Source organism: Montipora foliosa, chromosome 6 (genome assembly GCF_036669935.1).
Source record: "Montipora foliosa isolate CH-2021 chromosome 6, ASM3666993v2, whole genome shotgun sequence".
Taxonomy (NCBI): Eukaryota; Metazoa; Cnidaria; class Anthozoa; order Scleractinia; family Acroporidae; genus Montipora; species Montipora foliosa.
Genome location: NC_090874.1, coordinates 69,032,211 through 69,049,710, shown reverse-complemented (window position 1 = coordinate 69,049,710; position 17,500 = coordinate 69,032,211). Strand labels below are relative to the sequence as shown.

The 17,500-nt window shown below is 37.9% G+C and overlaps 1 protein-coding gene across 2 annotated transcripts in view; it reads left to right on the top strand.

The window, feature by feature from the left end:
• Positions 1 to 17,500, top strand: part of LOC138008283 (endoplasmic reticulum aminopeptidase 1-like) — a 42,873-nt gene that overhangs the window by 22,551 nt on the left and 2,822 nt on the right. The window contains exons 5-15 of one of the 2 annotated variants that reach the window (XM_068855569.1): positions 6,705 to 6,859; positions 7,349 to 7,597; positions 9,067 to 9,213; positions 9,930 to 10,084; positions 13,300 to 13,385; positions 13,839 to 13,969; positions 14,706 to 14,761; positions 15,034 to 15,199; positions 15,785 to 15,864; positions 16,464 to 16,589; positions 17,150 to 17,317. In XM_068855569.1, coding sequence (XP_068711670.1) covers positions 6,705 to 6,859; positions 7,349 to 7,597; positions 9,067 to 9,213; positions 9,930 to 10,084; positions 13,300 to 13,385; positions 13,839 to 13,969; positions 14,706 to 14,761; positions 15,034 to 15,199; positions 15,785 to 15,864; positions 16,464 to 16,589; positions 17,150 to 17,317 — 1,519 coding nt within the window. Of the gene's footprint in view, positions 1 to 1,307; positions 1,463 to 6,704; positions 6,860 to 7,348; positions 7,598 to 9,066; positions 9,214 to 9,929; positions 10,085 to 13,299; positions 13,386 to 13,838; positions 13,970 to 14,705; positions 14,762 to 15,033; positions 15,200 to 15,784; positions 15,865 to 16,463; positions 16,590 to 17,149; positions 17,318 to 17,500 lie in introns of both variants that reach the window. The other variant, XM_068855568.1, reaches the window with a different exon arrangement.

Here is a 17,500-nt window from a genome sequence, read left to right as displayed (position 1 = left end):
CAGATGTTTAAAAACGTTCGAAGATCTGTCTGAAAGTAAGTGCTTGCGCACTCGTGTGGAGAAGTGTCGGCTGGTTTCACCAACATAACAAGCATTACAACTTGCACACGACAATTTATAGACCACACGCGTGCGAAGCCCTATAAATTTATAGGGCTTCGCACGCGTGTGGTCTATATATTTTGCCAACCAGTGTCTCACTTCGTTTTTCCAGATAGTGATTGCTGAAAATTAAACAATCTTCATGCCAACAATTTGTTTCACTTGGAGTAATTCTATTTTGTAGGGCTGGTCGCCCAGCAAAACGAATTTGTTACTGAAATTGAGGAATAAAAAAATGTTTAAGAAAGTTCTACATGGCTGCAAGGAAACAAACAACTCGGGTCATTTTACAACAAACCAACGCTCACCTCAATTTATAGAGCTGCCATTTCATTTGGATCCTTTACCAACTGCACTTTCAATTTCCATTTTAAACTAACCTCTAAAACTTTGATTGAACGGTGAAAATGTTTTTAATTAGCAAGTAGACTTTCCATTTAGATTGCTGATTTAAACGGTTTTGAATGACCATTTTGCCGTTTGTGATGAGGATTGTAATGAAGGTTATTTAGATTTACCATGTTTGAAGCTTCTGTAAACCCTTTCGCACATGCTTTGTGCCACTTGCTCGTTTTCCACGCATGAATTGAGATGTCCATTAAATCGACTTTGGATGTTTTTTTTCTGCAAATGTTGTGGAGATCACTTCATAAGTATATACTAATAATTTTGAAACAAGTATTCTTTTCAATCTTGGTGAAAAGTGGCATAATAGTTACCTCGATTTCAAAGAATTGTTAAGTGTAGGGTGTCTAAAGAATGAAGAATCTCAATAGTGTATTGTGTCTAGAAAGCAAACATCAAAGACATAAGACCAAAGATTTGAATCTCAAACAATTTTAAAACCATTTAAACTGCAAGTTGAGGAAACATGCTAAAATGCTTTGTTTGAAGATAAGACAGGGAAATCCAAGGGGTCTAGGGGCCTTCGTAAGAAAATAATGGTCGCCTCAAACTACAAAAATTAATGACTTGTTTCTTGCTCAAATGCTTTGTTTGACACGAAGACAACAAATCCAAGAAATGACCTCCAGTCTTCAAAACCATTGCTTGTATTAGAGTGCAAGCCAATTAAAATAAAAAACAAAAGTTATGGTATTTAATGTGCAACATGTATACTAATATTTCTAAAACGTGAACACAAAACCAAACCAATTTATCTTTACCTCTGTAATTAAAATTTGTCCTGAATCCATGTATGGTAGATCTCATAGCCATTCCGGATTTTGCTGCTGGGGCAATGGAGAACTGGGGTTTGATCACTTACCGCTTGACCTCTCTGCTGTATGATGAACGTAAATCATCTGTTGCTAACAAAGAGTGGGTTGCTGTTGTCGTGGCTCATGAGCTTGCTCATCAGGTTTGTTTATAGGGCAGGAACTGAGGACATAATGTCAAGCCACTCCATGTTCTTTCCTTTGGTGCTGGCTGTCTGTTTTGTGTTGATTTGTACAGTGAAGAGTAAGATTTAGTTTTCTCTGTTTGCCATCTGTTTGTGCTGTACATGTCTCTTGTAGTTAATGCTGTTTTGTGTTCATAAACATCTGTGTATCTTCAGTGCTGGAAGTTCTTTGAGTCAGTTAATATGTAAACCATCATTCTATGAATTTTAGATTTTGGTTGAACACCTCTAAGTCTTGAGGTGTATTCACCATTGCTCTGGAAGATACTATTTTATTGAGGTATAAAAGGTGTACTACATGTACATGTGTGGGAGGCACGGTGGCCTTATGGTTAGTGCGCTCGACTCCAGATCAAGTGGTCTGGGTTCGGGGCCTGGCCGGGGACATTGTGTTGTGTTCTCGGGCAAGACACTTTACTCTCATGGTGCTTCTCTCCACCCAGGTGTATAAATGGGTACCGGCGTAATACTGGGGGTAACCCTGTGATGGACTACGTAGCATCCCATCCAGGGGGGAGCATAAGTACTCCTAGTCGCTTCATGCTACGGAAACCAGAGATAAGCGCCAGCCTTAATGGGCCTTCAGGCTCGTAACAGAGACTTAACCTTTACCTACATGTACATGTAGGTCTGGAAGACCTTTATAAAAAAAGTCTTGGATTTTATGTTGAAAATGATTGTCTTCTAATATTTTTTGCTTTGTAATGTGGTTTTTCCTGGTTCCAAATTTTCCAAAGCAGTTGCCTATTTCCATTGCCTTGCATTTCCATTTTCTGGAACTTGCAAAAACAAGTACATGCAGTCAAACAACATATACAATGCATTGACTCACTAATCTGTGCTGAGTTGATCTCATTGTAAATCGAGTTGCAGACATCAAGCTATGTAATTGAGGTCTAATTAAAATGGAAAAATTGGAAGAACATGGTCCCCCTTAGACATAATTTGATGCTTACTCTTGAAGAAAATGAGTTACTTGAATGTAGCTTAGAAATTTGTGGTTCAAAGACCCAATTATGTGTATGTTGCAGGTCATTTTGTTCCTTAGGTTAATTTGCAACCAAACTAGGTCATTTTGTTTCAACCAAGGTTATTATGAAGTGTCTAAAAAAGGGTTTCCCTTTTTTTCCTGGGGATGTAATTAAAAAAAAAATGGGGGAATAAAAAAGAAAACACCTTTCTCCACCTTTCCCTTGCCTTCCGTTCTTCGTCCACTTATCGTCTCTCCCTCTCCTTCCCCCTTACTCTCCTTGCTTACTACCAACGGACTTTGCCTCTTACCTTGAACTTTCACAACATTCCATGCCGCTCCAAGGATTCAAACCCTCGCACCATAGGACATCCGGGATTACTTCTCCTTTGTATTAACTGCTAAGCCATTGAATCAGCAACTGAAGTTGTTAAGCTATTTCCAAGCCTTCACGACAACCACCATTTCGCACATGCGTAAATGATATAAAATGAGACTTAAAAAAAATTAATAGTCAAATATTGCACGAAGTTTATTTATGTCGCTATGCAAATACCCAATGAACAAGGCATCATTTCTATTCATGATAACAAACCGATTTTCACACCAAACACAGTGTTCCCACAGTGAAAAAAAGATGGTGGCACGGACAAATAGAACAACAAAAGATGACCTTTGCAGTTTAATCAAAGAAAAGAAACCGCTTGTAAAAAAACACATAGCCATTCACAGAACAATTGGCAAAATGCAGTACGAAGTGGTTTTCGGAATCTCTTGGAGAAAAGAAATTAAAAAGCCACAAATGAGTGGACAAGTCACAGCTACATCACATGCAGAGCAGGAAAATGGTGAATAATTTGAAAAAGTGGCAGGATGAGCCTGACATTAGAGGAGAGCGGTGTCTGACACTTGCCAACTGCAGACTAACCCTGAATCACAGTTATTGAAAGCTAACAAATGGCTCCTGAGGCTTAAATACTGTTTATCAGCACTGTTTGAAATGGGTGTTTAGCTTAAATACTGCTTATCAGCGCTATTTGCAGTCAGCCAGCAATCTGCCTTTTGCAGTTATCATACACCAGAAAGGGACGAAGAAAAAGAAGAAGTTCGAACTTCAGGATTATGTGGCACTGAAAATTAATAAAATGGAAAAGGTTCAAATGCCCCTTCATCCAAATGTGCTGCTTGCTCAAATTGAAGAACTTGAAGGGGACTGTGCCAAAATAATCACAAAATTTGGATTTATCACTACAAGCAGACTCAGTAAAATTGAAAAAAAGAAACAAATATTTTATTTCATAATTCAAAAGAAATAACACCTACAAGAGCCTACAAAATGGCTTCTAATCAATAGATTATGAAACCCTTTTTCCTGACTTTTCAAAGTTTTGTTTTTACTTGCCTTTGATTATTACGAATTCAAAGTAAGCAAAAGATAGAGGAAATAACTAAGCAAATTAAAAATCAACAAGACATCACGTATGTTTCAGTTCTTTTATTCCGTGGACAATAATTCAATATTGTTGCCCTCTGCCATCCTAAGGAGATTCATCAATGAACAAATTATGTCCTAAAAAGCTCTGAGAAAGAAAAGTAGAATCATGTATCATGCACTGTATGCCTAACCCCAATCTTAATGCTAACCATTTAAGATCAGTGCCTAGACTTAACAACCATTGGGGTTTTATAAAATACTCATGAAAATCTAAGCTGTACTACATGTAAGTTCATCCCCTTTCCTCTAGGACCAATTTACTAACCAATATAATCTTATTATTACACATACTCACTAATAATTGATGGGTTTTTGTTGGTGTTTCCTACTATCAATTTCAACCTAGTTTAAAGTAAAATGACCTAGTTTGGTTGCAATTAACCTAAGGAACAAAATGACCTGCAACATATACATGTAAAAAAAATATGTACATGTATATCTAGTGTCTTTAAGAAATTTCCAGCACTGGTCTTTGTTTGCTATCAATGGCTCTGTTGTGGTTTCTGTTATGTAATTGTCCACTTAACTTATTATTTTGTCTTATCTATAAACAGCCACTGCTGGTCATTGTTTTTTTGCATGTTTTGACTTGTTTACATCTGACGCGTCTGCACAATGCCACAACAGTTATGATTTTGTTTGTTAGCTCATTATTTTTGTAAACATCTTATCATCCATAAATCTTTAAAAGTTTTATGTTGCATAAATTTTAAATCAAAATATTAATTAAACATTAATCTTCAACTCCTTATTTATCCAAATAAACTGTAATAATGAGCTACCGGTACAGTGTATGTCGTAAATACATGTACCTTCTATGATTTGCAAGCCAAACTTGATTTGCAGCAATCGAAAAAGAAACAATTTACTAAATAATAATTACACATTAACATAATTTTAACCGCAGTTGATTTTTCTTTTCTTTTTTCTCTGTTGAATCATGATAATTGCTTTTTGTTTGCTCTTACCTAAACAGGGCTTAAGATTAGAACAGTGTAATTTGCTATAGACTGAGGATATCAAACATTTTCTAAGCATACTGTACGATCAATCCTTAGTTAATGAAACAACAGAAGCAGCTCATGTAAAGAAGCCTGAAAAAAAAGTGAGGTCCAAGCCTGGTTTTTTCAGGCTTCTTTTCAACTGCTTAAATTGTTTCATCAACATTAATGATTGTTTGCTTAGAAAAAAAATGATTTGTTTACTTGTTCACTGCATGGCCTTTATTCATATTGAGCTTCATTCACTTGCTACACGTAATTTATTGGTATAAAACAGGAATCATTGATTAAATTAGTATGCTTTCCTTCATCTACTCAGAATATCATTTTAAGCCCTGTTTATGTGAAGTAAAAAATTTTTTTCAAATTTTTCAGAATTGAAGCTAGCACTAAAAAGAAAGAACAACCTAATTAAAGGAAAGTTTTAAAACGGTGGTGATCAAGCCCTACTAATGATTAGTGTTCTTGGGATTGGAACATTTAATTTACATTATTTCCTTTTGTATTAACACTTTCACTCCAGTGGGGTTAGTACAAGTAAAATCGTATGGTGTTAGACAGAGTAAAATCTATAATTAATGCATGTTCCTTTTTGTGTCCCAGGCTCTCTGACTGATGTTTGATCCATTCCAGCATGTTCTCTACCTTGAATTGATGATTATCGTTAATTGTTAATTTGCTTTCAATTTACTATTATCGTTATTACAGAACACTGAAAGCTTGATATGGATTATGGGAAATGAACATATTTCTTTTAAAAGCAGAACCCTAATGTCTGGACTCGCAGGACTGGAACCTGGGAACGTGTAATTAATAACCCCTTCACTTAACCACTAGACTACCACATCATTAACTGCGAGGATGTCATTTTTTATTAATGTCATGTAATTTTTTCTTCCAAAAGTGCCGCTGTAAACGTGTATTAACAGCCACTAAGACGCAAGCTTACACAGTGAAAAGTGTCGGTCACCAAACTTCGAGAGAACGCTAACCATTTTAAAATCAAGCTTTAGACTTAACCATTATTCAGCAATGATTTTATATATATACTAATTAGTTTTGGTAAATAATCGGCATATTTTTGGTCAGTTGATCTTTAGTGGTTAAGTGGATAAAAACAGTTCCTTCGAAGTGGGTGCTCCGGGTTCAAATCCTGTCCAGGGGCTGCTTTTACTTTTTTCTTTTTATTTGTTACCACAAGTCCTGGGACACTGTGTTCTTAAATAACGATAATAGTAAATTGAAAGCAAATTAACAATTAGCGATAATCGTCAATTGAAGGTAGAGAACATGTTGTCCATTCAGTTAATTAAGTTACTTTTGGGATGTAGGAAGATTAAACAAAGGAAACAATTGGCTGTTGGGCATAATTTTATGTCCAATCTTTACCAGCTGTTATGCATATCTTTGAAATTAACGCTTCACTAAAATTTTGGGTGACATGTTAGCTCTGGTGAATGACATAAAGAGATTTATTTAGTGATGACGGAACTCTACATACCGGTAACTATAATTTTTTTACTTTCATTGTAAAAATATCCCAATGTAATGCTAAAGGAAATCTGAACTTAATTATTTAAATGGTTAATGTTAATCTTGTGGAAATTCATCTATTCAGTTAAATTTTTTTTGCAAATTGTTGTTTAAAAGTTGAACTTTATGTTAATATCCAGTTTAGGTTACATTCAACCCAAATTTAAACCTGTTATCTTACTGTTATGGTATTGTGTGCAGACCTTATAGCAATTCCAGACTTTGCCACTGGCGCAATGGAAAACTGGGGGTTAATAACGTTCCGTTTGACGTCAATACTCTTTGATGCTAACAAGTCATCACCCAGCAACAAACAGTGGGTTGCAGTGGTTGTAGCCCATGAACTTGCTCATCAGGTTTACTATTCAGTTTTAATGAATTACTTAATATCAATATTCAATGCAAAGCTATTAAACAAGATTATCTGAATTTCTTTTCAAATCACTATATCTGCCTTAGAATTTCCTGCTTGAAAGATTGTTTCTGAAAATCCTTTGGGAAAAAGAAGTGCAATGATTAAAAAAAAAAGCTTATACTACTTGGTATGTTTGCAAGGCAATCCAGGAATAAATGGAAAGAAATTATTAAGGGAAAGAAAATTTAAAGCCCAATGGGAAATGAAAACGGGAATAAAAGACAACTAAAGACAATTAAAATTTTGATGATCTCTTCCAAACCTTTTTAAATGTTAATTTGCAGACTTGCTGTCTACAATATCATTTTCGAATAAATGGTAGATTAAAATTATAGTTTCTTCTATGGAAAGTGTTGGGTATAAGATATTATTGTGCTACTTCATTAAAAAACGAACCAACTTGTCTCTGTTTGCGACCTCAATTTTACAGTGGTTTGGTAACTTGGTGACCATGAAATGGTGGAATGATCTTTGGCTCAATGAAGGATTTGCCAGTTTCATGGAAAGTATTGGTGTGAATTCTACAAATCCAGAATGGAAAATGATGGATCAATTTTATCTTGACAAGTTTCAAAAGTCAATGGCTCTTGATCAACTCAGTAACTCTCATCCAATCATGGCAGAAGTGAAGGATCCAGAACAAATTAATTCTTTGTTTGATTCAATCTCTTATGATAAGGTAGGCCTGACTCCACATACTTATGAACAGTTTTTTTTTTTTTTTGGGGGGGGGGGGGGGGAGGGCTGGACAATCTGTGAGCCATGCAAATTGTGCATTTAATCTGTGAGCCATGCGAATTTCGCATTTAAGCGAATTTCGCATTTAAGCGCATTTCAAATAGCGCTGATAGCGCTGATAAACAGTTATTTAAGTCTAAGCACCCGTTTTAAAACGGTTAGCTTTCAGTAACTGTGTGACTCGCATGTTGACTTGCATGGCTCGCCATGTTGGCTCACATGACTCGCAGCCATGGCTTGCATGTCTTGCAGTCATGGTTCACATGGCTTGCATGCCTTGCTGGCTCGCACATTGTCCTAACTCTATGAGCACACGGTGGATGCAAGATAGTGGATGAGGCCTACATAGTCAGTACTGACTAAAAGTATTGACCCCTTTACCTCAACATTGCCACATCACCCTGTTATGACTTTCCCTCGCTATTCCTGTGGTAGGCTGATTTTCTGACGAGGGAAATATATGGCTGGGCTCTAAAGTGTCCACGGGAAATCAACTGAGGTAAACCCTTGGTAATTAAAACTCTGTGGTTGAGTTGGAAAGGGTTTCCGTTGGTTTTGTGTTTCGATAAGCCTGATTATAATGTTGAATGGGTTGGCAATAATCATCCACAACAAGTTGCAAATAAAATAGTAAAGATTGTAAGTTGTGTTATTATAATTAATGGTTGGAAAATATTTGCAAATTCAAACTGCTTTAAAAAGGTCCACAGGTAATAATACATGTAAGTTCTTGATAACTAAAATGGTATTACATTTTCTATTGTTGTGTGGCTTCTCAAAGATCAGCAAGTTACATTACATTGTATATTGTCAACACCGTGAAAAGACTGACCAATTACTTGTAAGTAATCAACATATGGCTAAACTACATAGTTTAGCCATTAATACCTCCATTCTGATTGGCTAAGAGAAAAACAGTTTTCAGATATCACAATGCAGAAGAAAAGTATTTCAATGCAGAAAAGAGGCAATTCATTGCCAAAATAGGTACGTAGCAAACCAAGCAATCTGGACAAAATCATCCTTTGCAATTTTTTCAAAGATTTTAAATGTTGTTTGTCAGTCTTAAAAATAATTTTATTAATCATGTAATCACCTGTACATAATAGAGGCCAATGTAGTCTCAGTTCAATGGTTTTATATCGAGTCCAAGTAGAGAATACTGTATTAGTCTGTTGAATGTTATCTAAAAAATGCCCTTGCTAGTATTTTCCACCTTTTGTTTGTTTTTTAGTTCTGTGACATTGATTATTTTTATATTATAATCAGCCCTGGAGGTACTGTACATGTAATTGCTTAATGTACTGTTATGCATCCAAACTTTGCATAATATCTTACATCATAAGAAAAAAAAGAAACGTTTCTACATGACATTGTATTGTTGGTAAGATGGAGTGCTCTATTTTAAAGGGTGCATCCATAATCAGGATGTTAGAGGATGTTCTTGGCACAGATGTTTTTTTCAAAGGATTGCAGCAGTACCTCAAGCAATACAGCTTTAGCAATGCTGAAACAAACGATCTGTGGGATTCCCTCACACAAGCTGCAGGAAAGCAGGTATAATATATATGACCAAACTTTGTATGGATGCTGGGATGCTCAGCTTTCTTGGTGACTGCACTGTAAAAGGGAGAAGTGGTCCTCGCGCTCATCTGGAAATGTCCTGGCTGTTCTCCCTTTCATCTTTGGCCTGTACTTCAGACATATTATAAATTTATTTTATGACTGCACTTTATAAATTTGGTACCATGATTGTTTATTTCACATTACTACTGTATTATACATGTATAAAATGTTTCGATAACATTTCTTGGCTTCTTGTCAAACTCTCTTTGTCATGTTGTGAGTTGGATGCAGAGGAGGAGAAGGCAATGTGGCCCAGTGGTTAGGGAGCTTTCCGGGGATCTGGGGTTCAAGACACCTTCTGACCACTGATTGAATTAGATCCTGGTAGTCCCTGGTTCAACTTCTCAGCGGCACTTGTAATAAGCCAATTGGTTTTCCTTCGGCCAGTTGGGATTCTTAACAGTTGTTGTTGAATGTTCTGTTCTGTCGTGATTGTGTTTCATTTGCCTTGAAAAGCCCTTATGGGGAGTGGTCAATTAAGTATGTACTGTGTTGCATTGTGTGATAGATTTAAATTTTATGGAGATTAGGTTGAGAATATTTTCATTGTTAACAGCTTTCTTTTGTCACTTAAATTAGCTCAGTAAAGTAAGAACTTTTCAGGGTCTGGAAAGGGCATTATGTAACTTCCTCTTTTTTGATACCAGGGAATTAACGTGAAACAAATGATGACCACATGGACCGATCAGATGGGTTTTCCTGTTGTCACAGTAAAAAGAGATTTTGTGAACCCCAGCCTCGTTCACGTGGAGCAACATCATTTTCTTATTCATCCTGACAGCCAATCTAAATCACATGATACGTAAGTCATCAACCCTTTTTTTAAATATAATTTTATATGAATACAAAGGAGAAGTTCCTGTATAAACAAAATGATGAGGGTTAATCCAAAAGGCTATGGAGTCACTAAATCTTGGGGCTGATTAGGTCTCAAGTAGTCATTTATGACTGATAAGTACTCTGAAAGTCATTCAAATTATCGAGTTGTTGCAAAATGTTTGTAAAGATAATAGAGAGTTTAAGAATCCACGACGGCTACGGCAACGAAAACGTCACTTCAAAATATAAGTAACCTTCAAGGCCTTACATGGATTGGCTGGTAGTTCTATCAAGGATTCTCTTGAAGTTTACAAACCCTCGAGAACCCTGCGATCATCTAATTTGTTGCTGAGCTGTTGGTCTGACAGGGTCATAGATTAAGCGCACCAGTGGCTCAGTTGGTCATGCGGGAGGTCATGAGTTCAACTCCGGCCGCACCAACACTCAGGGTCTTTCAATAACTGAGGAGAAAGTGCTGCCTTTGTAACAATGACATCTGCAAATGGTTGGACTCTCTAGTCTTCTCGGATAAGGGCGATAAATCGTAGGCCCCGTCTCACAGCCCTTCAATGTTCACGATCCTCCCCGGGGGGGGGGGGGGGGGTACTCCCTTATATATAGGTATGTGCGGCCCGTTTTGGTCATAAATAATGCACCAGGGTCAGGTCATAAATTGGGTATCAAATTTTTGGTCAGGTCATAAATAGGGTAGGGAAAAATCGCAGATTTTGGTCATAAATAGGGCAAGCGTTTTGGGAAGCGGGCCGCACACCCCTACCCAATTTTTTTCTTTGTAAATAGTTTCAACTGTTATGTGACTTGCCTTTTGCGTTCATGGGCCCCGTTGGAGGATTCTGTTATTTTTGTTTTAGGTGGGCTGTTCATGCTCCCTCAGCAGGGGATATGTAAATTACAGTATTGTTTGTGAGTGCGTGCGTGCGTGCGATATTTAACAGTTTTAACAATTGATGTCCATTTTACGGTTATTCTGTTTGCATTCTACTTGTTGCCTTATCTTTTCTTAATTTTGCTTATGAAAAGAGAGATTTTAGAGAATTTACGGCAAGATTTCGACAATCGCATGATAATTTGATTAGCAAACCTGTTGGGGAAGACGGTAGGATTTGAGCGGAAAAACAGCCTTTGGAGTCAAAATGCCCATAAAACCTCTCCAATGAGCTTTCATGTTGATATTCCCGTAAGATGTCTGATATTTTCGAAATTCGAAACATTTTGTAAAATCTCATCAGTTGTCATCAAAGGCAACTTGCTCTCTGACACTTGCAGACGCGATGTATATATTTTTGTCACGTCGAGATCTCTTATGCCAAAAAAATTATAATCAATTGCCCATTTGTTTTGTTTTGCTGAAATTGAAAATATAAATTTCTCAGATGTCTGATATTTTCGAATTTCGACGGGAAAATCGTGAGGTAAGGCATCGTGCAAATGAAGATACCTGATGCTAAACCGGAAAAGGAGAACGAAGCGAGGGAAGTATTCGGTGACACGGCGATAAACATATCGACTCAAGGCCAAAAACATCTGGGCGCCGTGCTAGGCTCTAGAACTCACCTGGAGGAGTACGTGAAAGGGAAGGTAGAGGACTGGGTCAAGCAAGTGGTGAAGCTTGCAGAATTCGCTGCAGTTAATCCACAAGCCTCATATGCAGCTTTCACTTTTGGATTGAAGCACCGCTGGACATATTATCTCAGAACACTGCCCGACATCGAAGAACTGCAGGAGCCGCTAAAGCGCGCAATAGGTGATACCCCTGTACCCGCCATGACAGGGCACACTTGCACACCCGCTGAGCGCGAACTGCTAGCACTTCCGGTGAGGCTAGGGGGACTGGGTCTCGCAAACCCATGCCGAAATGCGACCAAGGAGTATGAAGTGTCAATCAGGGTAACAGAACCTCTGGTAAAGCAGATAGAGGCTCAGGCACACGAGCTCCCGGAAAACGATGAAATTTGGAAACTGCAGCAGTGCAACCGAAGGGAGAATGATAATCGTCTTAGAGAAAGGCTAGAGGAAGTAAAGAGCGCACTCTCTGATAACACCAAGAGAGCGGCTGGCCTTGCTACAGAAAAAGGAGCGTCTAGCTGGCTAACAGTTATCCCGTTAAAGGGTATGAACTTTACTTTAAACAAGAGAGATTTCAGGGATGCCGTTCATCTCCGCTATGATTGGTACATAGCGGACACGCCCTCCACTGGCATTTGTGGAAAGACATTTACGGTGGATCATACCGTGGTGCGTAGACGAGGAGGATTCATCATCCACAGGCGTAACGAGCTGCGTGATCTTGAGGCTGACATGCTAAACATTGTTTGCCATGATGTACAAGTGGAACCCGTTCACCAGGAGATAACGGGAGAAGTGATGACGAGGGGTACGAATGAAGCACCGGATGCCCGATTGGATGTTCATGCTCGTGGCTTTTGGGATAGGCAAGGCTCTGCCTTTTTCGACGTGAGGGTTTGTCACCCAAACGCAGAGTCTTACAAAGATCTCACCATTCGGCAGATTTATCGCGCACATGAATATGACAAGAAGAGGTTGTACGCGAACAGAGTTTTGGAAGTTGAGCAAGGGACTTTCACACCTTTAGTCTTTACTATTACCGGAGGCATGGCGGACGAATGCAAACGCTATACAGTAGATTAGCAAAACTCATATCTATTAAGAAAGGAGAGGAGTACAGTACAACAATTTCATGGATACGTTCGAAAGTGTCCTTCGCTCTACTAAGGTCCGCCTTACTTTGCCTAAGAGGTCCACGCACCCCTAGGCATGTCCCTTTGAACAATGTGACTTTGAGATTGAAAAAGAACAAGCGGGATTTGGAGAGTAGAGTTTGTTTTAAAGAACATTTTTAGATACTTTTTTGTTAATATATATTGTTTTCATAATATAATATTTCTTATAAGACAATTAGTTATTAGTTTTTTTCGATTAGCAATTTTTATCATTACGTAAATGAGAGTATAAAGGAAAACAAATTATGATGGGATAAATTTTAGTGCATTTGTAAACATTTGATTTTATTACCAAGCAAAAGTCTTTACTATTAAAATAATAATAATAATAATAATAATATTATTATTATTATTATTATTGTTAAATTTAGTAGGTTTAAAAGAACTTTAACTCGTTAAGTTTGGTCATTTTGTTCTTTTTTTTTTTTTTTGATAGATCTTCCTGGATAATCCCTCTGACATATGTCACACAGGACCATAACGGTAGACACACAGTAATAATGGAGGTGCAAAAAGGACAATGTAAGGGTTAATTTGATTGTTTGTGCTATCCTAAAGCTAGTTTACGGATTTCTATGACACTGAAAAGTAAATGGTTTGTGATAAACTAAAACTGACCAGTGGGGCGATTAGCATCCACTTTATTTCATGTAACGAAAAGTTAAAAAAGGATTGAGTTTTAAAAGAGTTCTAGGGGCCTTCTATAACGGCGCAAATTAAAGGCAGAGAAGCAACGACAATTTCTGGAAACAGAAACAAGCATCATAGAAGGGTATAGAAAGGGGGACATATTTTGTATTGATCTGCCGGATGGAGACGACGTCACAGTGTAAACCAAATACAGTCTTTCACTGAGATTGGTGGTGATCAAAAGGAAGACAAACCCTACGTACTCCTTCAGGGAAGAAAAAAAACGTTTGTTAGCAATTGTAGGAAAGTAAAACTCGTTTGTTTATTTTCTGATTGTTGTCTTAGTTGAATTACCGTACGGCACTAGTCACGCGTCTTGGATCAAGATGAACTCTGGACAGACTGGTTACTATCGTATCAATTATGATGCTCTTAACTGGTGCAAATTAGGACATCAACTTGATACGCATCATGAGGTAATTAAAAATGTGTTTGGTTGATTAACTTTTAATCACGTTGATTGCTAATTAGACGAAAAACCTATGTTTGAAAGCGAGGTTAGTTGCAGTCTTCCCTGTGAAACTCAGTTTCAGCAATTTAAGAGATATCTTCAGTTCGCACTTGAACGCGCTTTGAAACCAAAGCTTTTATTTTCCCTCGAAATTTATGTGTAATTAGAGAATTATAACCAATTATGGACTACTATAGAACAAGTATTTAGTAGATAATAAGTAACATGTACACTCGGGGGGCTGGGTACGGCTACGCGTAGGCAAGCGACTTTGTAGCGAGAGGGAAGCCCAGAAAAATTCCTTGGTCTTGCTTCTTATTCTTGATCTAGAAAGTTGTGTGACATGTTTATGCCGAACATTGGAGATCCATATGGTTGTTTATTCAGTCATAGAGACTGGATAAACTTTATCAGCTGTGAGTTTGAAACAAAGCACCCCATTCAAGAATTACCAGAGAGTTTATGCGAGGACACTTAAGAATTTAACCTTTAAAGGGGTCTTGCCAATACACTTGATAATATTCTCCAGTAGGTACGTAAAAACAATCATGGCTGTCATTTGTTAAAATGTGAAGGGCATATTCTAGAAACAAATTATTATCTTATCTTTACAGACTTTTTCAGGATCATGGTTGAATTGAAACACAGTTTTAAATTCATTGACCACGTTAATGTTACGGCTTGTTCTTGAATTTGTTTAGGCCTTATCTGCAGCAAATCGTGCAGGACTCATAGACGATGCACTAAATCTTGCTCGGTGAGTGTTTAGAACCCTTTTTACTGACCCGATTCTACACATAGCCTGAGGCACGTATAATGGGAATTCATCCTATAATAATATGATCCAACTGAAGAGATTAAGGCGTAAAGGTCCTGTTCCGACAGCCCATGAATTGAGGAGAGCTATTGTTAGTTTCTAGGAATGGAACAATTTCGGTACAAGTTGCAAATTTTATACATAGTAGGCAAATTTATGCCGACAGAAATTATTGCAACTTTCAAAAATTTATTTTAATTCGTATGTTTCAGGGCTGGCTGGTTGCATGATGATCAAGCTATGGATATTACTCCATATCTGAAAAATGAAAAGGAATATGTTCCGTGGATGTCAGCGCTTAGTAGTTTCGCATATTTTGCAACTCAATTCTCTACCCTTGATTCCGTGAAAAAAACTGATTCTTACACTTCGTACAAGGTAAGGTGTTTAGCCTTGAATAAGGCATTTGCATGATGACGCCATTTGAGTACAAGTGCCAGAATCCTTTAAGTTTTGCTTGTCTCTTGCTAAATAGAGCTATTGTTATTTTTACCCCGCTGGGAATACAACATTTAAATAAGAAAAGAAAAACAAACTGAATTCTGGTAGTTGTTGTCAAATGACGCTCTCGTGAAAGTTGCCTATTCGGATGAGTTTTAGTGATAATACACGGGAAGCCCAGACTTTGTTTGGTTAAAAAAAAAAAAAGCAAAGCAGCTGTGAAAACGAGATTTACACAAATTAGCTAGAGGTGAGCTTTGTAAGTTCTGAATTTGGAAAAGATATTACGCCTATCTCTGGTTGATCTGGGCGGTCTACATGATAGTTTTCTCACTTGTTACCTTTGCCAGTAATGTCCATTAAAGACTTCTTTAGCTGATGATACTATTACGTGAGATGAAGATCCCTCCTTTCCGGTTACATTCCATGGAGATTTTAGTGTTACGAACCTGGCCCTGTTTGGAGTGGCTTTTCCAGTGTCAAATCTAATTTTCATCTTTTTATGCTTGAATTCTGTTTCAGAAATACATTTATTACCTAATTAATACCCTTTCCGATGAATTGGGCTGGAAGGAAAATACGTCTGATGGACATTTGAGGCGGTAATTATTGTTAGTAATTTAATTAATTACAAGCAAACAAACAAGTAAATCAGCATCAATGAATGAAAACGTGAAGGTAATCTCAACGGGCTTTATATGTACATATATAATCCCAGGTGATGGGAGGAAGATCATTTTCACTTCAGTAATCAATTATGGTTACGGTTATGGTTAAGGATTTATATACGGCACATATCGGCAGTCTCATGGTGGTTTACAATTCTTTTTCTCTACGGTGAGATCGGACGTCAGCTTGTAAAGGCGCCTCTGGCAGCCGCTATCAGGTCACATTTGATCTCACCCACCCAACCCACTCATGTATGTGAAAGGAGGACAACAACACCGGGGGTACCCCCTCTACTCTCAGGCTTCACGAACAGTGAAGCAAGTGAAGCCGAGGTGCCTTAACAATAATTTGCCATGATATCCTTCAAGCTGATTGTTTTTCATTTGCCTTGGCTTCTGTTTTGATCAGTTGTAGCTTCTGTAGTTATTACGTTCACCAAAGAGTTGTAAATGCTCAATTTTCAAGAGGATACATTAATCATCTCCCGAACTTATGGTTGAAAATTTTGATTGTCCAATCCATTTCTTGGCAGCTACCTTCGAGCGAGTGTGATGGTTTTAGCAGCTGAGTATGAAGACGTTGTTCCTGTTGATGAGCAACAAGGGTTCAAATCTCAAGCCTTGGCTTTATTTAATGCCTGGCTTAAACAAAATCAGTCGTAAGTATCATTCAACTGGTTTGTTCCATTAGTTTGGGGTCTCAGGGTGCAGGGATGGCGCAGTGGTGAGAGCACTCGCCTCCCACCAATGTGGCCCAGGTTTGATTCCCAGACTCGGCGTCATATGTGGGTTGAGTTTGTTGGTTCTCTACTCTGCACCGAGAGGTTTTCTCCGGGTACTCCGGTTTCCCCTTTCCTCAAAAACCAACAGTTGACTTGATTTGTGTTAATTGTTAATTTCAGTTTACAGTGTCCCCAATTAGTGCTCCAGCGCTAGAACGACTAGACACTTAAATAAAGTTCCCGTTTCCTTTCCTTTCCTTTCCTTTCCTTGAAATTTACAGTTAAAGAAGGGAGGTTCAGCTGTAAAAATTTCAAAAGCTAGAGTTGAAATTCTATAATTCATATATGACTGGTAATGATCTCATTGGTGCAACCTTAATTCAAGATGTATGAAGTGAGGGTTAAGGAATTTCCATCACCAACTAGCTTGTGTTGTTGTTAAACCTTCCCCGGTAAAATTTGTCTGCTGACTCGCATTGTTCATTCGTTAATTTTAGGATCGCTCCCAATTTACGCAACGCTATTTACTCCATTGGTATCAAGGATGCCGATGATCAAACTTGGAACGAAGTATTCCACAGATACCAAACTGAGTCAGTTCCTTCTGAGAAGAGGAAGTTGATGTATGCTCTCACCTGCAGCCGAAACCAAGATATTCTGAAAAGGTAAAGTGCGGATCGAAAGTCACAGTTGTCGCCTAATTCTCTCTGGGTGGTGTTGGTTGCTTGACACTTGTGCTTGCTAAAATAGAGATATGACCACCATCAAGGTATAACCGAGTGGGGCTGTCGTTCGCAAAAGCAGCATGCACACCTTTGGTTGGTTCACGAGTGTTCGTCCGGCGCGCC